The following is a 26255-nucleotide window of genomic DNA, read 5'->3' on the forward strand; positions in this document are numbered from 1 at the left end:
GCAACCAGACAGTCCCACAGGTAAGTAGGACCCAGTCCTAGAATCATAGAATCATAGACTCATAGAGTTGGAAGGGACCATACAGGCCATCTAGTCCTACCCCCTGCTCAACACAGGATCCGCCCAAAGCATCCTAAAGCATCCAAGAAAAGTGTGTATCCAACCTTTGCTTGAAGACTGCCAGTGAGGGGGAGCTCACCACCTCCTTAGGCAGCCTATTCCAAGTCGCATATGACCTTAAAGGTTAATACCAAAACTTGACCTGGAAACAGACTGGTATTGAACCCTCTATTGAACAATCATCAGTGAGGAAAGGAATCTGTTGTTTCCACCCCCACTATCCGTATCTTGATTCAGAAGTTCCTTGGCTCTCCATAGTTTCTTCCAAGTAGGCTTTTTAGATGTGTGGGGTTACAGGGAAGAATGGTTCCCTCAAATTATATATCCTCCTGTACAGTATAACTTAAAAAAAAAACGCTTCTTAGGAATCTGAATGTATGTGTACCTAGTAAGAATCCTCAAGATATATGGGTGCAGATTGACTGTAACACACAAGTACATGAGTTCTCATATACAAATACTAAAGCACCTGCCAAGCTCTTCCATTTAAATCAAGGAGTTTGCAAAGTACTTAACTCAGGATGGATTGTAGCCTCTCTATTTTACTGCATTTCTGCCAAAATTAGACTTGACCCCGTATTTGGTTCAAGTATTTATTTTCAATGTAAGCATTGATTTACTGTGCTGAAGGAATAATTTCCCCCATGCATTTGAAGAAAATTGCAGTCTTTTAATAGGATGGTTTCTACACCTGGAGCTATTTGATTACGTCAAATCACATTGTGGGTCCAACTAATTCCAGAAGGTCTTGTTGTAAGTGCAAAGGGGCGTCAAGATGAATCCATGATAAAAATGTAATATAAAATCATATCGCCCTAAAAGGTTTTCGGGTGGTTTCGGCAGAAAGTGATTGCTAAGGTTATGATTGATACATGACAAGGAGGATAAAAATACATTCTAAAATTGCTTTTAGCTGCCATAATTCCAAGAAGAAATGTTAATTCCTTATAAACACAGAGTTTTCCATTAGTACACTTGCATTTCAACGCTTTAGCCACCACACAACATGAACTATATGAGTCAAAGCTAGCAACACATTCAGGTAAATGTTTTCGGTTTAGTCTTCTGTTAAATATTTTAAGTCAGATTGTGCCGTGGGTGGAAGCAATTAGAAAAGGAAGGTGTGAGTGGTAAGAAAGGGTGAGGGATTTTGACGGAGACTGGTGTGGTTCATTATCTCTGCCCACTGCTATAAATTCTACTTATATTTTCCCCTCATCTCCTGTCCCTGTCATGCAGCCAGCATGGTTTATAACACATCAGTAGTGATGAAAAAGATTTGTGAACCTCTAGGGGCTCTCCCATCTCCCTTACCAGAATACAACCATGCAGGCATGGTTGGAGTAGTGTTGCCACGTTATTTCTGGCCACCAGTAGGGGATGGGGGATAGGGTTGTCAGATCCAGGCTGGAAAATTGGAATTTGGGGGTGGAGCTTGGGGGTATGATGAAGAAGAAGATGACGACAACTTGGTTCTTATATGCCATAGAGTCCACCCTCCAAAGCATCCATTTTCTCCGGTACAACTTATCTCTAGTCCACAGATGAGCTGTAATTCTGGGGGATCCCCATGTCACACAAGGAGGCTGGCTTCCATACACCGGAGAGACTTCATTGTCCCTTGCAGTGAGAGTCACATGACAATAGGATTCCTTTGTCTGTCTGTCTGGGGTGCATCTTCCAAGCCAGAAGAATGGAGGATTCGGGCTGGGTTTTTTAGTCCTGGCCTAGGTAGCATTCTTATAAAGAATCCTACTAATGTAATAATGTTTTTATTTATTTATTTATTTATTTATTTATTTATTTATTTATTTATTTGGTTGTTTGGTTGTTTGGTTGTTTATTTATTACATGAATTGTATACCGCCCCTCTCAAACTCACCATCTCAGGGCGATTAACAGCAGATTAAAAAATTACATTGCATTACAAGTTTGGCAATAAAACAATGAAAACAATCAAATGACACAGCAGAACAGTGCAAACTTTTAAAAATTGCAAATAAAATACAGATTCTTAGCACCGATGATAGAAAATTTCTGCCATGTTTAGAAAGGTAAGAAAGTGGTGGGAGTTTTTAGAGTTCTTAGCAGGACTACAATTGTTAACTTGGTATATTGTGTGGCACCAAGGCTCAGTAGGTATGGCAGGAGACAGATGGAGGAGGCTCTTAGGCAATAAAGTTATACCATCACTAGGTACAGGAACATAATAACAGCTTGGTGTGACAATTACAGTTTATTGTAAACATTGCTAGGCTCTTAACCCCACAGGCATAGACACGAGGTTGAAAATCACAGAAAGGCTCCCATTTCTCTACTAAACAAGAGGGCATAATCTAAAGGAAGCAATCTTCCTTGCATTCACACAAAGTTAAATAACCTGTGTCAGTGCTAAAATGTCATGTAGGACCTTTCCCTGGGCAGTATTCCTGCTTCTACTGAAGACTTTTACCTTGGTGTTCCAATGGCGAATAAAAATCCTTCCCTTCCTGCTCCCACCTTTGATTCCCAGGTTGTTCCACTACTTTATAGTGTTGTCTGTATCCACTCATCTGTTTCGTCTGAAGGCCAAATGGCCGTACCAGCTTATTGGCACTGGGGAGTCACCTGGCTTTCCTTTGAAGATAAAGAACTGTGCTCTGTGGGAAAGTGTTTTGGCATTCAAAATGTTTGAATGGGAGGAAGGAGGATTGTCCGTATGTATTAGATTATTCTTAGGAACTCATTCCTAGCAATGTCTAACTACCATGAAACAACCTGTTGTGTTCTCTGTGGACTTTAATCAACAGCTTTTGGACTTTTTGCAAATAAATGTCTCAGCTCATTTTGTGCTCCTTGGAAGTGCATCCCAGGTTTCTGACATCAAAATGGAGTCTTGAAGAAACGTAATATTGGGCTGTGAGTGGCAATGATGGGGAATGGGTGGATTCCTTTCCTTATGGATGAATATGCACTCAGTGAGCACTGGTTACCCTTGAGGAGAGCTCCAGCCCACCAATACAAAGCCTTACAATGTGAAAGTTGAATAGGGTGCAGTGAATTGAAAACTCAGCCGGGTGAAGATCAGATCACTGAAAGAACACATTGGCATGGTGGCCAATGTGTCCATGGATGCTTGCCATTGGATTAATGAGGCATCCTAGCTCACTTTCTATAAAATAAGGTTATTGTTCTCTGGGGCTACTGTCGACCAAGCTCTTTGCGGTCTTGAAGCTTCACTATGCAGGTTCTCACTGCTACTGCTGTTTCATTCCTTATCTCTTACTGTCTATGGATCGTGGAATCCCGAGATGCCACCATCACTCTTACAGTGCCCAATGGATGGCGTGGGAGCATATGGGGACCAAAGCAGGTCTGCATCCCAGGCTATGCCCAAAAGTATTCATTGAAGGTAATCCATTTCTCTCCCCTTGCCCCCCACCATCCTTTCAGGCTCAGTGCTCTATGCCCCAGCTGCAAATGGGAACTCAACCGTGGGTGAATATTATTATTTTCTCCTACACTTAATTTTCTTCTTCAAAATAGGATATGTATTTCTGTTATTTCAAGTCTTTGCATCATATTTTTCTCATAATCCATGGGGCCTTTGTTTTTTAAATGAGCTAAACCCTCATTTTACAAACATACAGCAGCATGGACAAGAAGAGAACCAATTGCACCACCATAACAATGGGGAAATGGACCTGACCTGGATAGTCTGGGTTAGTCCAGTCTTGCCAGATCTTGGACACTTAGCAAGACTGGCCCTGGCAGGTATCTGGAAAGGAGTCCACCAAAAAATACCAGGGTAGTGAAGTGGAAGCAGACAATGGCAAATCACTTCTCAATGTCCCCTGCCTTGAAAACCCTATGGGGTCACCTAAGTCAGCTATAACTTGATGGCAACAACAAAAAAGAAAGGATGACATACTTACTGTCTCCAGAACAAGGAGTCAACAGCTTTTTAAATTCTGCAAGGGGTATTAGAGTGCCCTTTTCAGTTCTTTAACTAAATACCAAGATCAGTAATGGATCACATACTGTTCATTAGTTAAAGATCTTACTTAAACTCTATTGTGCCAGAGAGGGCATGTGTGTGTGTGTGTTTTCAGTTGGACACTCCCAACTATGCATAAGAAATCCTACAAGCCATTGTATTATAATGAGTATAACTGCCCAAAAATGTCATTCTTGAATGCGTACGTATGAATTCTCTTTGATACGGGAAAAGAAAAAAGAGGATAGATAGATAGATAGATAGATAGATAGATAGATAGATAGATAGATAGATAGATAGATAGATAGATAGATAGATAGATAGATAGATAGATAGATAGACAGACAGACAGACAGACAGACAGACAGACAGACAGACAGACAGACAGAAAGAAAGAAAGAAAGAAAGAAAGAAAGAAAGAAAGAAAGAAAGAAAGAAAGAAAGAAAGAAAGAAAGAAAAATGATTAATGAAATTGCAGATCTTCTGACCGAAAAGGCACAGTAACACAAATGAGGCTGCACCATGGATCTATACAGAGGCATTATAATATCTAATGATATTATAAGAACATGAAATGCCCTTATAATTGATTTTCCTTCTGTATCTGATTCTTGGAAGTATAGTGTACAAACACATGGAGACTTTGTTTAACTAATAAGTTCCTCTCTATGTTTCTGGACCATGTTGTGCCATGTTCCCAGGTGGAACCCTACCAGGGATTCTGGAGTGATGATACTTCCCTGAATGGCATTCGCCAGCATTGCTCTGATGGCTCAATCATCTCCTCTTCAGTTGGAGAGTGAGTAATTTGGCATTTTCAGTTGTATCATTTTCTCCCCTCTAATAGCATAACATCTCTTTCTCTCCTCTTCCTACTGCCCTCCCCTAGTCATGGAACAAAACAGTTGAATTTTTACCCTTAACTGCAGACCATCCTAGAGGAGATGAAGCTCCATTGTGATTTTTATTTATTTATTTGATTTATAGATCACCCCTTGCTAAATTAGTTTGAGGCAGTACACAACATATTTGATTATCAGTATAAATTCTAGTAAAAACAGAAAAATAATCTGTTCCACTTAATATTTCTGGTAAGTAGTCAGCAGAGGAGCTGGTCTCATGGCTTAAGTGCCACACAATGCTTAACACCCACTCAGGGTGCCTTCCCTGCCCTGAGTTCCTCCTCCTGCAACTGGCTCGCCTGTCTGTCCAGCAGCCAGCCAATCGTCTTCCATCCCTCACCCCCTCCTCCTTCCCTCCGAGGTTCGGAGGCTATAGATCTCTGCTGCGTGAGAGCTCCCCCTGTGGGTGAGTTTCCTTCCCGGAGGCCTCCAGCCTGCAGCCTTTCCAGGTCTGGGTGGGAGGGAAAGGCCATCCACAGAATCCTTCCATCCTACCCCCCCCCCCAATCTAGTGGCCATTGTATTCCTGAATGCAACAAGCTTTGCCCCTCGTAAAACTATAAAAGCAGTAAACCTTGGATACTCTCTTGTCTGGCCTTGTGCATAGACAGTCTAACATTACCTGATCAGAATGCTTGCAAATCTGGAAGGCAAAAGAAACAGGTTTCAGTCTGTAGATGCCACTGCCAACATCTTTATGCACCATCTAGCTCAGTTGGTTCAGGGGTTTGAACTGGGGTGTCACCAATATGCAGATGACACCGAGCTCTATTTCCTAATGGATAGCTGACTAGACTCCATCCCCCATGAAACATTTGCCAGCTGTTAGAAAGCAGGGGCAGTCTGGCTCAAGCAGAGTCTCCTGAAACTCAACCCCTACAAGATGGAGGTCCTGTGGATAGATAGAAAAGTTTCATGAGGGAAAACGTTTTTGCCCTGCCTGGATGGTGTATAGTTGATAGCTGCACAATCAGCTAAGAAACTGGGCATGATCTGTGACACCTCCGTTGCAATGGAGGTGCAGGTTTAGAAGGTAGCTCAACTGGCATTCTTCCACCTTTGCCAAGTGAAGCTACCAGCACCCTACCTGACCCCAGGCCACCTGGCCAAAGTGATCCATGAAACTGTCACCGCCAGATTAAACCCGCTCTATGTAGGCCCAGCCTTGACTTTGATCCAGAGCTTGCAATTGGTCCAGAATGCAGCAGCATGGGTCCTCACAAGAACATTGTGGAGGGCCCACGTCTAGTCAACCCTGAGGCAATTGCAGTGGTTTCCAATTGACTTCTAGATCTGGTTGAAGGTGCTGGTATTAGCCAATACCTGGGAAAATCTGGGAAACTAATAACTGGCCAGAGGAGTGGAAATGATCCATGTTCATCCAACTACCTAAAAAGGATGACTCAAAAACTATTCCAATTACCAAACAATAGCCCTCATTTCTCATGCTATTAAGATTCTGCTCAAAAGCATACAACAACGCATAGCAACAACCATTAAAAGAGAATTATCAGATGTATAAGCTGGCTTTCAACAGGGGCATGGCACTCATGATTACATAGCAAACCTGCTCTGGATTTTGCAATACACATGGGAATATCAGAAGGATGTCTACATCTGCTTTATTAACTACAAGAAAGCTTTTGATTGGGTGAATCACAACAAATTGTGGGAAGCCCTGCAAAATTTGGGGGTGCCAGTGCATTTGATCTGGGTCACACAGCAATTATGAGCTTGAACAGAACATGGACAAGCAAGGACATACACTCAGCTACCAAATGTTAGATCTGTCATATTTCCAATAGCCACTTATGGCTGTGAAAGTTGGACAATGTAAAAATCGTACAAGAGGAGAATCGATTCATTTGAACTCGTGTTGGAGAAGACTTCTGTGAGTTCCATGGACAGCAAAAGTCACAAACAAGGAAATACTACAGCGCATAAAGCCTGCTATATCACTGGAGGGCAAAATCACGAAACTCCAGCTCACTTATTGGGCCCTAGCATGCAATCCAACTCAATGGAGAAAGCAGTTATGCTAGGATTGGTAAGTGGAAAATAGAAACCAGGCCAACAAAGAACTTGGTGATTAGACACAAAGTGGACACTGGCCAGATCATTGCACGACTGAGGGAGGTGGTATGGGATTGGAGATCATGATGGCAGCTGAGCCATGGGATCGCCAAGAGTCAGACTCGACTGAATGGCTGATGACAACAACAATTAACCTTTCAGGCCATCCACAGTCTGGGCCCAGTGTATCTAAGGGACTGCTTGACTGAATAACCTCTCCAAATGGGCTTTATGTCTGCCAATGCCAAAAGCCCGGTGATCCCTACCCCATACTGAACCTCAACCATGGCCAAGAGTTTATCAGTCCTGGCCCCTACCTGGTGGAATGAGTTACTGAAAGAGCTTAGGGTCCTGGCAGAGCTGACCCAGTTCCACAGGGCCTACAAAGCAGAGCTGTTCTGCCAAGCAGTTGGTTGGGAGTTGGTTGGTTCCCGGCCCTAGGGAAGTACGCCTGGCCTCGACCAGGGCCAGGGGCTTTTCAGTCCTGGCCCCCGCCTGGTGGAATGAGCTCCCGGGAGAGCTGCAGGCCCTGTGGGATCTTTCATCGTTCCGCAGAACCTGCAAAATGGAGCTCTTCCGCCAGGTTTACGGTTGAGGCCAAGGCTGACTATATAAACCTATGCCCCCCCCCCTGGGATTTGGGATTAGGACCTGAAGTAACATCATCAGGACCTCCTCTCCACCCGCCAGTAGTGGGAGGGGGGAAGTTGAGTTGCCGATCTTGCCATGTGGGTAATGTTGGGAATGTAATTATTGTTTTAATGAGGATTTTAGGATGTTGTAACCCGCCAAGAGCCGCAAGGGAGTGGCGGGGAATAAATCTAACAACAACAACAACAACACAATTTGGTCCCCTCCTCTGTGTGAATATCCCCCCACCAAAACCTGAAAATCAGAATCTTAATTATGGTTAGAATTCAGATTGCTTGTTGTACTTCTTCTGATGAATTTAATTGTGTAATTTTATATGGACACATTTTGGGAACTGCCTTGATCCAGACAAGTCAAGAGGAGTGGTTAAGAAATGGCATAAATAAATACATTTTCTGAGTGTTTCACAGGAGTGCTTGGGGAAATTAATGGGACGGGATTCAGGTGGGTTATGGTGACGTGTGGCTTCACCGCCTGTTAGCAGGAACTGATTTCCATATTTTCTTGACTTTATATAATGTCCTGGAGGGATCAGGGCAGAGGGTGTGCTAGCTAGTTATGACTGTGAAAAGTTAATGTGTAGAAATAATGAGGGAAGTAAGAAAAAGAGGAAGCCTGTAAAAGTAGCAGAAGATTAAAATCTCTATGGAAGAAGGGGACTGTACAAGATATGCCTGGGTAGGATACGGAATAACAACTTGGGGGCAGGTTATCCATATCAGATCCCCTGAAGAAAAAGCTACTGTAAAGTAGCCTTTCTCGGCTATTTTTATCATTGATAAAATTCTTCAGGTTTTTAGAAACCCCAGAGGTGGTGCAAACATGCAGAATATGGTGGGGAAGCAAAGCTGTGTACACGCCCACCCAGGTCCCCTCCCCTTCCTACCCCCTCCAGGCCCATCACTGGCCATTTTAGAAAGGGGAGGCAAGCCAACATGACCATCTATGGTCATATCACCCAATAAATGTTTAACATTTTTTTACAAATATATAAAATTAATTAACTCCTCCCATTCAGGAAATCTTTCCAGGGCCATCACAAACCCCTGGTTGAGAAAACCTGTTTTAGAGAGTGAAGTCTATGGCATAGACCACCGGGTCTATGGTTGAGGCTGGGACAGATCAACAGGGGTCCCCTGATAGATTTTAAATGCCATCTACAATTTTTGTCTCACCTTTCTCCTCCCTCTTGAAGTGGGGGGGGGGGTTGGAGGTTCTACCATGTTGTTGTTGCTATATTGTTATTGTATTCGGATTGTCCTTTTAATGGGTTTTAATGGGGAATTTAGTTGGACTTTGTAACCCGCCACGAGCCTCTCAGGAGTGGCGGGCAATAAATGAAATAATAATCATTATTTATTCAGTGGCAGTCTTCAAGCAAAGGTTGGATACACACTTTTCTTGGATGCTTTAGGATGCTTTGGGCTGATCCTGCGTTGAGCAGGGGGTTGGACTAGATGGCCTGTATGGCCCCTTCCAACTCTATGATTCTATGATTATTATACCCTGCAGAGCTCCCTCCATTCCACAAATAACGCCCTCCCCAGGTTCCACCCACCCACCCACCCCAACCTCCAGGAATTTCCCAGCCTAGAGCTGGCAACCATACATCTGTCCTTCTGGACACATTTCATGTGGTTTTATTTCAAAAGCAGCCTGGGAATCAGTATAAGAGTGGCGGACACACATTGTTTATATGATAGTATCTCTGGCTTATACATATTTGATTCTCCTCATGGTTTATTACGATCCAGACAATGTAGCCAAGCAGACTGCCTGGGTAAAGCCTCTCAAAAACAGGTCTGTTCCAAAAGGGATGCTACGTGGTCTAAGGAAGAGTCTTGCAAGTCCGGCTTCCTGAGTTCCTTTTTTACAATGCCCCTCCCACCTTCTAACTGGACAGTAAAGATTCAGAAATCTCCATTCTGGCTCATATCTGATGAATTAGACCCCTGAAAGCGCAGACCCCGAAAATCTTGCTGGGCTGTTAAGTACCTTGGACTCAAATCTAAATGTTTCAGTGTTGACCAAAATGTAGGTCTAATTTATTAAGTAGATGCTTAGATACAAAAGCAGTTGACTTAATGGACAAGGCACAATGAATTTGGACAATCACAAGACTAAGAGCAAAACTGAATACCCCACAGATTTTTAACGACAACAGAAAAACTGTACGTTATTGAGCTGGGTGCGATCCATTATAGCAACCTCATTGTCCATCTTTGTCTGGATCCCACAGATGCCACGCCCTGTGCAGGAGTCACTCCATGGGGTATATTTGCCCCATGGGTGTCCAGTCCCTTCCAGCTCATCACCATTGGTGCACCTAAACTTGATGTTGTTGGCCCCTGTATTGTCATAAAACAGCTTGTACGGAGACACTCGGAGTGCGAATGCAGTCAGAAAGCCAGATTTGCATAATATTTCCTTGGACCAGTTGCCATACCTTTAAGAGCAAGAAAAGAAGAGCTTGTGGGATACTTTACACAACAATTATTTTGCTTATTGTCAATATTATTTGATAGTAAACCCTGGAAGGCAGGTAAAATACACATATATTAAGAACAGATGAAATAAAGGGGAGAGGTCTGCCTCTGTCCCACATAACCTTTGTCCTCCTAGAATCATAGAGTTGGAAGGGACCTCCAGGGTGATCTAGTCCAACCCCCTGCAAAATGCAGGAAACTAACAACTACCTGCCCACCCACAGTGACAACAATTCCATGCCCAGATGATGCCCCCCCCCAAAAAAAAACCTCCACAGAATCCCTGACCAATCTGGCCTGGAGGAAATTCACCTCCCGACCCCAAAGTGGCAATTGACATTTCCCTGGGCCTGCAAGAAAGGCCACAAGAGCCAAGCACTGACAAAATCCCTTCCTCCTCACCCACTTACAATCTGCCTTTGTTCACAGAATCACCATTTCTGTCAGATGGCTATCTAGCCTCTACTTAAAACCTTCCAAATAAAGAGAACCCACCACCTCGTGAGGAGCTGTGAAAGCGTTCATCTATTTATTCCATCAAATCACATTTCTGCTTAAGGTATAAGAAAGAAGGCCAGGTGGAAAGGTAGCAGTCCTTTGCTTGCTAAGCTTTGTTCTTTAACTCCTTTAAGTCCCTCCCCCAAAATCCATTAATTCAGTCTTCCTCATCTCTTCCCTCATTATTTCTACACAGGCCTTTAAACATAGGTTTTCGGGGGGGCATGACTTACCAATACATGTCTTGCTCCTTAGACTATGATGCAAAGAAATGTGGGCATGTGAAGAATAGATCCTTCTAACAGATAGCATTGGCTAAGCTTCTCCAACATGAATCTCATTTGCACAAGCTTCACTGCGGCATGCATGGTAGAACTCCTTGTAAATGGAGGGCATTTACAAGTAAGACAAAAGGTGTGCAACAGGTGGAAGAGTGTCTTTAGAAAACTGAGCCAGGGAGGAGGTGAGCAAAAGTGTTGGCAAGGGATAGAAAGACGGAGACCTAGGGGTGAACAGTTTTGGCTGAAAGGAGATGGTAAGGGAAAGAAGGGGGAGCTAGAGGTGGCCAGGCTGAGCCAGGGAGACATGGGAAAGGGGCAATCATGTATTGAGAAAGCTTGAGGGGGACACTTGGTGGCATGGAGAATTTTAGACTGAAGTGCAGAGAGTAAATTTGCTACATATGGCCTGGAAATTTGTGGATATTTGGGAGCATCTCTGTAGCCTGGAAAGCCATTGTAACTCTGTGATATATTCAGACCCCTCCTGGAGGATGATAGCTCTGGCAGAGAGAGGAGAGAGGAGCACCAAAACAATGGCTGAGAGACAGAACATAGCAACAGATAAGAGAGACTTAAATCGTACCTTGTATGATCGTTAAACATCAGTATAGTGCTGCATTATGGTAGTGCAGAGCAGATTTAGGGGCAAAACTGAATGTAGTTTACTATTGTTGTGAGCCCAGGTTCTGTTAGTGAAGATTCCTCGGAAGAAGAGACTTGCCAGAAGCTCCTAACTTCATCTGAACCTCAGCCAGGTGAAAGCTTAGCCCAGCCAGATGTCCAACAGGCAGAGAACTCTGACCAGCAGAAGGGAATGTAGCTGCAGACAAACCAGGACTTAAACTCCAAAGTAGTTACAGAAGCTCCTCATTCTCTGCCCAGCCTCCAGCTGCAGTTCCCTATTTTGTCAGCTCACCTGAGCCAATTAAGCAACACTGGGTGAAGGGAATTTCAATCTAAAGGGTACCATGCCAAGTTAGCAAGACTGTTGCAGACTCCTGAAGTATGTGAGTCACCACAGAATGAAGACGGAGAGGCTGCTAACAACCTATATTAACTTGGGGTTAGGAGGCCTGGGTTGCATATGCAACTTTGCAGCCACTTGTGACCTACTCCTTCTACTAATGTCTTTGTACTGCCTGCACGAACCTTTGACACACTAGACTGTCTGACCTTGCATTCTATCTGTCCCCTTGGCATTCTTGCAACTCTCACTACCACCCAGAAACAACTGTTGCATCCTTCATCTGCTTCCTTCCAGCAGAGAGCTGAAATCTGAGTCCAGCACAGTTAGCTAGTCTTCTTATCTTCTAAATTTGCAGGCATTTTGGTCATCTGGTGCCAGAAGCGGGGTTAGAATCAAGCTCTGAGGGCTACTCTTGGGGCCAGGACTGATAGAAGCACACCTGAGGTGAGGCATCTTCCAGAGCTCATGGCTTCTGTTGGGGCCTTCCACTTCTGACCTCCTACTCCCATTTGATGTCTGCACAAACACCATTCCACTGCCCGCTTGTGAGTGCTTTGTCAACTCTGTTCCCAACTTTCCCTGCTGCCTTGCACAAATGGTGGAGAGCATCAGCTGTCCAAATGGCCATATTAGTGACCTTAGAGAAAGGGAATGCAAGCAGTGTGGACAACATGAGCACACAGGTTGGCAGGCAAGTAGCAGTGGGCAGAGAGAGATCTCTGCTTGTTCTGGTCCTTGCAAAAGCTAGCCAGATTTCTGGTGTGGATCCTGCTGAATGCAGATTGATTTGAACTCACGTCTTCCTCTATCCCCCCCCCCCACTGAAGCAGAAAGTGTTCTGCACATAATTGGGGAAGCTCAGAATGGGGAGGAAAGACAAGTGCAGCAGGAGGCTCTTCCTTTCTTTTCTTGAAGGTGGGGGGGAGAAAGGATTGAAGACAGTAGAGGAGGGGGAATAAATCAACGAGGCAAATCTCTGCTGAGAGGACTTCTGGAGCGCAGTCTTTGAACTGATGCCCTGGCCAATCAGGAAAGACTCCTTTGCTCCCAGGAGGTTAATTCACTAAAAGGAGCTGTCAACACATTTACTCATGGTAGTCTTTCAAATATCAAGGCTTATATCCACTCCAGGATATCGACAGAGAAAGTAGGGTCACCACAAATCAATCATGCTTGTTGCAGAGAGAAATTTACAGTGCCCAAAGTCAAAGTGGAAATCGAATTCAGTGTAGACTGCAAGGATTCATTTGAACTGGGACTGGGTAAAAAGCCCCGTGTAAACTACACCCTGGTTGGGGTCTTTCCCTCCAGTTTCTTTTAATAGCATCTGGATGGTGATTGCTGGGAAAGGCACCATTAACTTCTAATCCCACATGCTATTTCCCAGTGAAATTGTCATTCTGGCTCTCTGTCTTCACTAGACTGGACATCATTTAGAGATAAAGTTTTCACTGTTCTCCTTTGCCATGTTCTCCACTTGTGGATGAGAGGTAGGAATTGGAAAGAAGTAAGGGAAGATACCTTATTGGTTGTAAAGGAGAGAGACTATGCTTAAGCTTGGAATGCCAAATCACTCACATTCCCACAGTAGAAGAGATAACCTTGCCATCTGAGCAAAGCAAGCTGATCCCATTCAGGGAAGAGTCATCCCGGAAGGATCCTTGGTAGGGCTCCACCTGGGAAAAGACCAAAATGTAGATTAGAAACAGAGAGAGAGATTTATCAACTATGGAAGTGAAGTGGAGCCTTCATGTTCGCACTCAGTAGACCTCTAAGAATCAGATGCTAAACTAAAACAACAAGGAAGTCACTCGTCTTCCAGTCTCACCAGTGAGCTTCCCAAGGGAAGTAATCCGACTCCTTCTCATGTGGAAGGGGAACATTGACTGAGCCATATGGATATTTTTATTCTGAGTGAGTGGGAAAGTTCTTTGGTTTTCTTCGGCTTAGAGCAGTGGTAGTCAACCTGTGGTCCTCCAGATGTCCATGGACTACAATTCCAGTTATGATGGTTGTTCATTTAGTCTGAGAAAAAGTGCATGCACTCAAAAGCTCACACCTTGAATAAATCTTTGCTGGTCTTAAAGGTGCTATGGGACTCTGTTTTTGTTGTTCTACTACCCACTTGAATCTATCTCTGTTTGCAGGCAGGCTTATCTAAATATTTTAAATAAAAGAACAAATATTCCATTTTGAATCAGAAACCAAAAGCAACAGGAAGAAAAACACCTTCCCAAATAGTCTCAACAAATGAGACCGGGGTGTGGAGAACAGATCCTAACCAAGGCGGCAGATATTACCTTGAGTTTAAATCCTTTGGCATAGCCGGTGGGGCAGAACCATAAAAATCCCCATTTGCCCGTTTTCCAATTGTTACGCACTGTGAGGACATTGGTGACCTGTTGCGCTTTCACATCCCTCTGGGATCCGAAGAGCAGCAGTTGGATTACAATAGCGATGCAAAACTGCATACTGAAATTTCCACTCAGCGAAGAGCGTAGTAGATGGCAACAGACTTGGAGAACAAGAATCTTCTTTTATAGTAGTTAGCTGGAATGCCTCATTAATCTAATGGCAAGAACAGATATTGAGTACATTCACTGCCATGCCTATTCATTCTTACAGCGATGTGATCTTCACCCATTGGAATATGCGGGCTTGCTGTACTCAATTATACTTTCCATGATTAGGACGATTTGCAATGGTCGATTGGAACCCAGGCCAGAGTATTGGGTGAGTGAATATTAGGGTTACCAGCCCCATGAGGGCACCAAGCAGGATATTGCAGGGGGCTCTCTGGTCAGCTTCACATTATTGCCACAAAACTGTACTCTAGGATGCATTAGGTTTCACCATAGAGTTTTGAGTGAATCCTAGAGTGTCACGCCAATGCAATCACATCAGTGCTCGTTCTTATTAGAAATGACATTGTAGCCTTGGTGTGATGCCCAATCCCCTTTCATCCTGCCCCACATTAAATCACATAGGGATGAGGGATCCAGGACAGGAGGCTGTAATGGGAGATCTTGCCCCTCTAGTGAACATTCATCAATGAGGAAAGGAATCTGTTGTTTCCACCCCCACTATCCGTATCTTGATTCAGAAGTTCCTTGGCTTTCCATAGTTTTTTCCAAGTAGGCTTTTTAGATGTGTGGGGTTACAGGGAAGAATGGTTCCCTCAAATTATATATCCTCCTGTACAGTATAACTTCAAAAAAAAAACCTTCTTAGGAATCTGAATGTATGTGTACCTAGTAAAAATCCTCAAGATATATGGGTGCAGATTGACTGTAACACACAAGTACATGAGTTCTCATATACAAATACTAAAGCACCTGCCAAGCTCTTCCATTTAAATCAAGGAGTTTGCAAAGTACTTAACTCAGGATGGATTGTAGCCTCTCTATTTTACTGCATTTCTGCCAAAATTAGACTTGACCCCGTATTTGGTTCAAGTATTTATTTTCAATGTAAGCATTGATTTACTGTGCTGAAGGAATAATTTTCCCAAATTGCAGTCTTTTAATACACCTGGCGCTATACAATTGTGTCAAATCACATTGTAGGACCAACTAATTCCAGAAGGTCTTGTTATTAAGTGCAAAGAGGCATCAAGAAGAATCCATGATACAATCTGATATAAAATCATATCGCCCTAAAAGGTTTTCGGGTGGTATCGAAAGAAAGTGATAGCTAAGGTTATGTTTGATATATTACAAGGAGGACAAAAATTGCCTTCTAAAATTGCTTTTAGCTGCCATAGTTCCAAGAGGAAATGTTAATACTTGATAAACACAGAGTTTTCCATTAGTACACTACCATTTCAATGCTTTAGCCATCACACAACATGAACTATATGAGTCAAAGCTTGCAACACATTCAGGTAAATGTTTTCTGTTTAGTTTTCTTGTGCTGCAGGTGAAAGCAATTAGAAAAAGAAGGTGCCAGTGGTAAGAAACTGTGAGGGCTTTTGATGGACACTGGTGTGGTTCATTATCTCTGCCCACAGCCCTAAATTCTACCAATACTTCCCCCCATCTCCTGGCCCTGTCATGCAACCAGCATGGTTTATAACACGTCAGCAGTGATGAATGGGATTTGTGGACCTCTGGGAGCTCTCCCGTCTCCCTTGCCAGAACACAATCATGCAGGCATAGTTGTGGTAGTGTTGCCAAGTTATTTCTGGCCACCAGTAGGGGATGAGGGATAGGGTTGTCAGATCCAGGATGGAAAATTGGAGATTTGAGGGTGGAACCTGGGGGAGGACAGGGACTCAGTGGGGTATAATGAAGAAGAAGAAGATTTGGTTCTTATATGCCATAGAGTCTACCCTCCAAAGCATTGGTTCTCAACCTGGAGTCGAGACCCTTTTGGGGGTTGAACAACCCTTTTACAGGGTTTGCGGCAGGGCAAGCAGCTTGGCCAGGGCGGCGCCATCCGCACAACAGCCTTGCATGGTAATTGAGATAGAGTGTTTGCCTGTCTGGAGCAGTGGAAAAGAGTGAGATCGGCATGGTGGGACAAGAGGCAGAACTGAACCGAAAAACCCAGGGGGAAAAACAATTTATATACAATCATGAACAATGGATCTTCATGCCATTGGTCAGTTTTATTTTAACTTCTGTGAAAGGACACTTGCATCATTTTATGGTTGGGGGTCACCACCACATGAGGAACTGTATTAAAGGGTCGCGGCATTAGGAAAGTTGAGAACCACTGGTCCAAAGCATCCATTTTCTCCAGTACAACTGATCTCTAGTCCATGGATGAGATGTAATTCTGGGGGATCCCCATGATACACAAGGAGGTTGGCTTCCATGCATGGGAGAAACCTCTTAGCCCTTGCAGTGAGAGTCACATGACAATTGGATTCCTTTGTCTCTATGTCTGGGGTGCATCTTCCAAGCCAGATGAATGGAGCATTCGGGTTGGGTTTTTTAGTCCTGGCCTAGGTAGCATTCTTATAAAGAATCCTACTAATGTAATAATGATTTATTTATTTATAACGTAATTTGTATATCGCCCCTCTCAAACTCACCATCTCAGTGCGATTAATTGCAGCTTCAAATATTATATTGCATTATAAGTTTGGCAATAAAACAATAAAAACAACACACAGCAGAACAATGCAAACTTTTTAAAATTGCAAAATAAAATACAGATTCTTAGCACCAATGATGGAAAAAATTCTGCCCCAGTTAGAAAGGTAAGTGGTGGGAGGTTCATCTGAGATGCGGGTATCTCTGTGAGAATAGCTTGAATAGGACTGTGACTATCCCAAGCTCCCCTAGCTATCTGCATGTGGAGGAGGAGGAGGAGGAGGAGGAGGAATGAGTTTAACAAAATCTCATGCTGAAGTCTAGTAGCAATAGATTTTCTTTTGACAGTGGTAGGATCTTATATAGCACACACACATTGAGTTGTAGCTTTTAGGTATGAGACATTTGCCATTCGACTCATTAGGCAATTACAGATGTAGCACAGACACCCATTTGTTTTTTATGATGAATAAAGTAGTGATTCATTTTATAGAACAAAACTGTCCTTTGGCATGTATGTATTTTGGACACTGCACAAATATAAGAAGTGCTTTGCTATTTGTAATAAGGTTCAATAGACTGTCTGTTTACCTTGCAGGACTGTGCTTCATATATGTGAAATGTTTGAATGTTATTGACACACATGAAGCGCCCTTCCATTTGCAAATGCATACACTTAAAAACTCAACAGTGTTGCTCCTGGGGAGGAAAGCTATGGCAAATCTAGACAGCATCCTAAAAAGCAGAGACATCACCCTGCCAACAAAAGTGCGTTTAGTCAAGGCTATGGTATTCCCAGTTGCAATGTATGGCTGCGAAAGTTGGACCATAAGGAAAGCCGAGCGTCAAAGAATTGAGGCTTTTGAACTCTGGTGCTGGAGAAGACTCTTACGAGTCCCTTGGACTGCAAGGCGAACAAACTGGTCAGTCTTAGAGGAGATCAGCCCTGACTGCTCCTTAGAAGGCCAGATCCTGAAGAGGAAACTCAAATACTTTGGCCACCTCATGAGAAGGAAGGACTCCCTGGAGAAGAGCCTAATGCTGGGAGCAATCGAGGGCAAAAGAAGAAGGGGACGACAGAGAATGAGGTGGCTGGATGGAGTCCCTGAAGCAGTAGGTGCAAACTTAAATGGACTCTGGGGAATGGTAGAGGACAGGAAGGCCTAGAGGATCATTGACCATGGGGTTGCAATGGGTCGGACACGACTTCGCACCTAACAACAACACTTAAAAACTCTTACTGGGAGGGACAGCAGCACTTATGACATTCTGCTTCTGTCCCCATTTATGCCAGTGAAAAAAGGGAGAGGGTTTTAGAGAGGGGTATTTTTTCAGCTGAACAGCTAGAATGAATAGCCTGATCCCTAACCTATTGGTACTGCTAAGGGTAGGTTTGCCAGGCACCTCTGCACAGTCAGCAAGGGAGGGGGGCATGCTCCAGAACCCCCCTACTTACCCAAACCCAGAAGACTATCTGGCATATCAATGTCTCCTGGAAGTTTGGGGTGACACTTTGGGTTTTGGGAAAATGCTACGGTAAAAAATCAACTTCAAACCATAGAGGGCCATTCTGCACAACGACTAATGTTGCTAAATGTTTGCAGTATGCAGAAACTCTATATTTAATAGTGGAATTCTGTCATTCCGCAAACCTTCAATTCTAGTGGAATATTGAAGTCCCAGTAGCGGTCTGTTCATTATCCACAGATTTCTGGTCTCGCTGGAATCGCAACAAAGGAGTCAATATTTTTCCACGCTTCTTCCCACCCCTGGCCGTCAATCAAACAGAACAGCCTGTTCGTGCTCCCAAAAATCGCCTTTCCCGTTAAAAACTGGGTTTTTTTTTAAACCTGAAAACACCAGTAGCAATTAATATTTGTTCATTCAGTGCCTCAGAAAGACCTTTTTTGCTGGTGTAGGAGCTGGTGCTTAATCATTTACATGCTCTTCAGGTAAAAAAAAAAATCCCCCCACCCGATGGGTGCAATTATGGGCAGTGTCAAAAAGGGGGCTGCATTGCGCTCGGAAACCTTAAAGACAATTGCAGAAGGGAGGTTTGTTTTACTGTTAAGCACTTCTGTGGAGGGACTTCAGCCGAAGAAGACTCGCTTATTCGTTGCTTTTGCCGGCTTAAGGGGGGGGGGGAAATGGTGATCCCGTCTCCGGAAGCTCGGGGGCGAGAGCTAGGGAGGGATATTCTTTCTACCACTATTTTGAGAATACACATGACTTTTACTGATGTGTTGCGGCTTGTGCGCAGAAGTGTAGCAGTTTTTTGGGGTGGGAATCCACTTTTCTGGATTTCCCCCTAAGCGTTATAAAATTCTGATTGTTGCTGGAGTTCGGCAGGAGTCTACCAGTTTGTTTAGGACATCATGCAGAACGTTAAATTAATAACGTTTACAAAAGGTAAGACTTCGGATACATTTAAGTTGTGCGGAATGGCCCAGAGTTTTGCCCAAAACCCAGAGCATCACACCCCAATGACCCTGGCATGCTGACACCACTTCCTGGTAATGACAGCACAGTGAGAAATTCTTCCTGGTCCCAGTGAGTGTGGAAGAAGGAGGTCCAGAGGGACAAGGATCACTATGAAAGCAGCTCAGTTTTCTGAAACCCCCAAAATGTGGAAGGGGAGAGAGAGCAATGCCACAGCAGGGGTTTTCTCAGCCCCAGCAAGGGTCTGGCATCCCTAGCTAAAGGGCAGACCAGGAAGCAGCATGTCTAACTACAAGGCAAGCAGCTGTTCTGGAAGAAGAAGAAGAAGAAGAAGAAGAAGAAGAAGAAGAAGAAGAAGAAGAAGAAGAAGAAGAAGAAGAAGAAGAGTTGGGGATAGAAGAAGAAGAAGAAGAAGAAGAGTTGGTTCTTATATGTTGCCTTTCTCTACCCCAAGGAGTCTCAAAGCAGCTTACAGTCACCTTCCCTTTCCTCTCCCCACAACAGACACCCTGTAGAGTAGGTGGGGCTGAGAGAGCCCTGGTATTACTGCTCGGTCAGAACACTTTTATCAGTGCCGTGGCAAGCCCAAGGTCAACCATTCAGCTGCATGTGGGGGAGTGCAGAATCGAACCTGGCACGCCAGATTAGAAGTCAGCACTCCTAACAACTACACCCAGCTGGCTCCCCTTGTTCGAGTAGATTTGGACCTCCTTCACTACTCAATAGACCAGCAGTGTGTTGGTGGTGGTGGTGGCGGCGGCAGTGGTACTATTAGCAGTAGTAACTACAATACTAACAGTAACATCAGCAGCAATAGTAGTTATCTCTTGATAGTTCTACCAGGAGACTGGACAGCTTTTGATTCAATTGGTATCAACAGAATCACTGCTGGTATAAGCATTTTTAGTAAGGCAAGCATTATTTTAGAATATTGGTTAAGCATTCAGTTCTAAACTCAGATGCAGTCAGCTCATGTGAGGGGGTTGCTGGATGGGAAGTCATTACTATAGCAAAATGAGGCCAATTTCATTTGGTTAGAGGGTCAGCTGTGACTATGGGCATTTATATATAACTTCTCCCCTCTTAATGTGTTTAGCCTGTTCTGACCATGGTTGTGCTCAAACCATTGGCTCCTTGGTTAAGGTCTATAGGTCTTGCATAAGAGGTAAATTGTCATGCTCTTACAGTGAATGCATTTATTTTCTGGATCCATTTTAAATGCTTTTTTTCTCTCTGCTTTTTATCTATTCTCTAAAGTCAATAGAAATGACTCTATTGAATTAGTTTTGCCTCCTGTTCTGTTCACTTAAAATTGTCTTCAAACAAACCAGCATTTCCAGCACAAAAAGATTCTAACATCAGATTTAGGGAGTGCTTGTATAAAGTCCATAGACATCTACCCCCTATTCCACAATAACCTTTTTCTAACTTTCCCTTTAATGGGATCATTTGGAAGCAAACATTATTGGGGCATAACTAAGGCTTCCCTTCTCTACATCTTTCTGGAAGACCTCTGGTAAGGTATAAGATAACCAGTAGAATCTAGAGAATCTAGAGAAAATCTAGAGAAAATTCTCATAATCCCTCTATCCTCTTTCTTTCTTTCTTTCTTTCTTCCTTTCTTCCTTTCTTCCTTCCTTCCTTCCTTCCTTCCCTCCTTCCTTCTTCCCTTCCTCCCTTCCTTCCTCCCTCCCTCCCTCCCTCCCTCCCTTCCTTCCTTCCTTCCTTCATTCATTCATTCATTCATTCATTCATTCATTCATTCATTCATTGCTACTCCCAGACTAGCCAGCTTATGGAGGTTTACAAATGATAAAAACCATTTAAAAAATCATAGGGCCAATCAGAGGGTCAGCAAATTGTCAGAAGTACCCTTTACTTTTTATACGGTATGATAGCTCATGAAAGGATACATTTGCGCAAGCGTAATACTATTCCTTTCCCCAGAATAACGACATCTCCAGTTAAAGGATTTGGCAGTAGGTGATGTGAGACCCTGGAAAGTTCCTGGCAGTCTGAGTAGTCCATATTGACTTCAATGGAGCAAGAGTCTGATTTAGTATATTACACCTCAATGTGTTCATGGGTTCCTAATACTTGGAGGGACTAGCACTATGCATGTCATCCCATAAAACAGAGAGGTCTCTTAAAATAACATTTCCATTGTATTTTTATGGAACGGTTTCATTAAAATGATGTTGTTGTTGTTGGTTGCGAAGTCATGTCCGACCCATCGCGACCCCATGGACAATGATCCTCCAGGCCTTCCTGTCTTCTACCATTCCCCAAAGTCCATTGGGGTCCATTCCCCAGAGTCCATGCTATTAGATACTACTAAAACCATTGTGACCCCATGGACAATGATCCCCCAGGCCTTCCTGTCCTCTACCATTCCCCAGAGTCCATTGGAGTCCATTCCCCAGAGTCCATGATATTAGATACTACTAAAACCATTGTGACCCCCATAGACAATGATCCCCCAGGCCTTCCTGTCCTCTACCATTCCCCAGAGTCCATTGGAGTCCATTCCCCAGAGTCCATGATATTAAAGTTTTTTAATCGCCATCATTGTGACTCAGTCATTATTTTAATGGGGTTTTAATGGGGAATTTTAATGCTTAATATATTGTATTTGTATTGAAACATTGTGAACCGCCGCGAGCCGGTTTCCGAGAGCGGCGGTCATACAAATCAAATCAAATCAAATCAAATAAATAAATAAATAAATAAATAAATAAATAAATAAATAAATAAATAAATAAATAAATAAATAAATAAATAAATAAATAAATAAATAAATAAAGGTAAAGGTATCCCCTGTGCAAGCACTGAGTCATGTCTGACCCTTGGGGTGACGCCCTCTAGCGTTTTCATGGCAGACTCAATACGGGGTGGTTTGCCAGTGCCTTCCCCAGTCCATGATATTAGATACTACTAAAACCATTGAGACTCCATGGACAATGATCCTCCAGGCCTTCCTGTCCTCTACCATTCCCCAGAGTCCATTGCAGTCCATTCCCCAGAGTCCATGATGTTAGATACTACCAAAACCAAATGGAGAAGAGAGAACACTGCATATCTCAGGGACTGGAGGGCTAATGACCCCTATTTCACAGGAAACGTTCATTTGATGCCACAGTCACAGCAGTTGATAATAAGATCCTAACCATTTTGTGTTTTGTTCTTTCATATGTCCAAAAGAAAAATGGGTGAGCGAAAGATATCCGAGGTCTGTAAGGAATGAGTCAGGGGTCATTATAGATCCTGGGTGCCAACACAAGTAGATTTGCTCTGGAAACATACAAAGTATCAAATTTCATATCAAATTGTGCTGAAATCATTATAAAACACAGCTTATTGTTTTGAATTATGACTGAATCGAGGCCTAATGAATGTTAACTGCAGTGGCATTGAAAAGCAGTTGTGTTATTGGGGGATGCAGAGTGAATCCGAATTACTCAGAAGTCTGACAGGTTATTTACAGGGAGGGAAAAATTGACACCCGGAAGACCCACAAAGTGAACAGTTGTCAATGTTTAGGTGCAACAGAAAAAGAAGAGTTTGTTTTTATATCCTGCTTTTTACTACCCAAAGGAATCTCTAAGCGGCTTACAATTGCTTTCCCTCCCTCACCCCACAACAGACACCCTGTGAGGTAGGGAAGGCTCAGAGAGCTCTGAGACAGACAGCTCTGTGAGAACACCTCTAACAGGACTATGATGAGCCCAAGGTCACCCAACTGGCTGCATGTGGAGGACTGGGGAATCAAACCCAGCTCTCCAGACTAGAAGCTGCTGCTCTTAGCCACTACTCCAACCACTACTATACTACTATATTTATATTTATATTTATATTTATATTTATATTTATATTTATATTTATATTTATATTTATATTTATATTTATATTTATATTTATATTTATATTTATATTTATATTTATATTTATATTTATATTTATATTTATATTTATTTCCCGCCACTCCCCGTAGGCTCATGGCGGGTCACAACAGAGAGCCAGTTTGGTGTAGTGGTTAGGAGTGCGGACTTCTAATCTGGCATGCCGGGTTCGATTCTGCGCTCCCCCACATGCAACCAGCTGGGTGACCTTGGGCTCGCCACGGCACTGATAAAACTGTTCTGACCGAGCAGTGATATCAGGGCTCTCTCAGCCTCACCTACCCCCACAGGGTGTCTGTTGTGGGGAGAGGAATGGGAAAGCGACTGTAAGCTGCTTTGAGCCTCCTTCGGGTAGGGAAAAGCGGCAAATAAGAACCAACTCTTCTTCTTCTTCTTCTATCCCCATTAAAATACCCACTAAAAGACTTTAAAACAATCCCAACATGGCGGGAGCTCTCATTATTCCCACCCCTGCTATCAGAGCGGCAGGGAGGGTGGGGAGGAGATCTAACTTACTAGGTCCGGGGTCAATTATATCATTGAGTCCACAGCAGCAAATCCCTTGGGTCTCTTCACCTCTGGACCCCTCAAATGCCATTCTCTTTGCGCAAAGGCCATTCTCACTCCATGAGTTGTACGTATCCTGTGTGTGTCCATTTCCTTCTAGTTCAGCTCCCTCTGTGCACTTAAATTTGATGATGTTGGCTCTGGTAGCATCCCCCAGCCCCTGGGGTTGTGCCACGTTGAGTAAACATGATGTCAGATGACGAGACGGGCATAAGATTTCATCAGATCAGACCCTGTACCTTTCAGGACAAGAAAAGAACTGTTTGTGCAGGGCATTTTTTCAAAAGACATTGTCAATCCGTTCTCTGCTTGGCTATGTTCTTTTAACATTAATCAATGGGAGTGGTGTAAATAGGCATAAATTGGTGATAGGATCCCAGCAGCAGCTGGAAGGTCTGCCCCCCAAAACGTCTATCTTTGTGTCATAAAACCTTTCATTTGCTAATGCCTCCAAATCAGATTGCCCTTGGCTGCTGTATCGTGAGCCGGAATATGGGGCCGTGACACTCAGACTGAGAATGAAGTCAGAAAGCCAGACTTGCGTGAATGTTCATCAGAACGACTTCCAGCCCTTTCCGAAAAACAGAAGAGCCACTAATTGCTGTTTGTCTAAATTGCTTTGATAGTCATCATGGAGGGGTAGGAAAAGCACATATATATGTTGGAGGTATGCTCACATTCATAAAGTGTCTGCCATGTGGAGAAATTAGCCCAAACCTGTAAAAACTTGCATCTGCTCATTCCTGCAAATGAGGTTGCTGTTGAAAGAACATGAAAGCTTGGCCCCTGGACTCCTTAACTGCCTAATGGACCCCTGCAAAAATACACACACATGGCATTTGGAGATATATTGCAGCCCCAAGCCAAATTACCAATGTATCTATTGGTGGGGGATTTCTCTTCTGTTTGTTTGTGGTGTCAGAGGTCACTGTGTTTCACCATATTAAAACACCCAGAGCTTGCCACACTTGGGTACAAGGCAAAATACTTCTTTCATGTATATTCATCTTTTCTGTTTTGCATATTAAATAACTCACATCAGCACGGTTCCTTTACAACCCTATAATTTTTTTAAAATGTTTTGAGTGCAAGCCATCAGACCACTATCATACATTTTCATGGATTTTGAGGGAAACATCGAAAATTTAATCATTTCAACCGTATATGTATTCTTCTACCCTATAAACGTATCTCTCTGTGGAGAGGTAAAAATTCTCCAGGTGCAACCTTATTTACTTGAAAGGATGATAATCGTGTGTAAGATGTTTCTCCTAAAAATAGAAGCCATCACCTAAAATGAATCTAAATTGACATCCCCCTCCAAAGAGTGGTGAACTAATTAGCCAGCCAGCGTGAGGTGTAGACTCATCTGGTTGTCTGGCACTGTGGATAAACTCCCAGACCCACATTCTTAGCTGGTTCAATGGAAGAGAGGGAATAAATAATGGCACAGATGTAAAAGAGTTGGCTTTTATACCCCAATTTTCTTTACCTGAAGGAGTCTCAAAGGGGATTACGATCATATTCCCTTCCCCTCCCCATAACAGGTACCTTGCAAGGTAGGTGGGGCTGGGAAATTTCTGAGAGAACTGTGGCTGGCCCAAGGTCACCCAGCAGGCTTCACATGGAGGAGTGGGGAGAAAACGCAGTGCTCTATAACAACCTCTGTCCAACTTAACCACTACACCACCCTGGCCCTCTTGTCATGATGCCCTGCCAGACAAGCACCCCAAAAGTGATGACACCACATTCACGATGCTCTAGGAATTCCACAGATCTCTATGGTAAAGACTGCAAGAATTCCTAGACTGTAATTGACTGCCTTGACATCATTTCTGTGAGTTCCAATGGTCTTCCTTTCCAGTCTCTCCTTGAAAGACTTCCAGGTATTGCCATAGGAGGGCTGGCAATGCAAAAAGGGGACTTAAATCCACAAGCTTCTCATTTCCCCTTCCACCCTCATTCCCATCCTCAGTCTCCACCCACTACCACTGCCTCCTCTTCTCACCCCAGACAGTCCACAGCACAGCCTTAAGAAAATAAGCACCATGAAGCACATGTTGCATTTCTTCTGTCAACAGATGAGCGGAGTGCCACAGCCACAGCAGAAGCCATTGCTGCCTTGGTCACTTGTTGGAGCTGATGATGCTTGTGGCAGGGGGCAGGGCGGGTATAAGTTGGAGCTGTTGCTCTTCCCCCCATCCATCCTATTGTGCCCACCAAATCTGTGGGCCCTTTCCTTGCCTCCATTCTCTTCAGCGCAGTGCAGGTTGGCTTCCTTCCTTCCTTCCTCCCTCCCTCCCTCCCTCCCCCCCTCCCTCCCTCCCTCCCTCCCTCCCTCCCTTCCTTCCTTCCT

The 26255-nt window shown here is 43.7% G+C and overlaps 1 protein-coding gene across 1 annotated transcript; it reads right to left on the bottom strand.

The window, feature by feature from the left end:
* Positions 1 to 9874: 9874 nt before the first annotated feature.
* LOC143840561 (vitelline membrane outer layer protein 1-like) lies at positions 9875 to 14426 on the bottom strand. Its single transcript, XM_077344171.1, has 3 exons — positions 14256 to 14426; positions 13534 to 13631; positions 9875 to 10169 (listed from the first exon to the last, which is right to left on the bottom strand). Exons 1-3 carry the CDS (start codon positions 14424 to 14426, stop codon positions 9875 to 9877), a joined length of 564 nt encoding a protein of 187 aa, XP_077200286.1.
* Positions 14427 to 26255: the final 11829 nt, after the last annotated feature.

This window comes from Paroedura picta, chromosome 6, assembly GCF_049243985.1.
Source record: "Paroedura picta isolate Pp20150507F chromosome 6, Ppicta_v3.0, whole genome shotgun sequence".
NCBI classification, from domain to species: Eukaryota; Metazoa; Chordata; class Lepidosauria; order Squamata; family Gekkonidae; genus Paroedura; species Paroedura picta.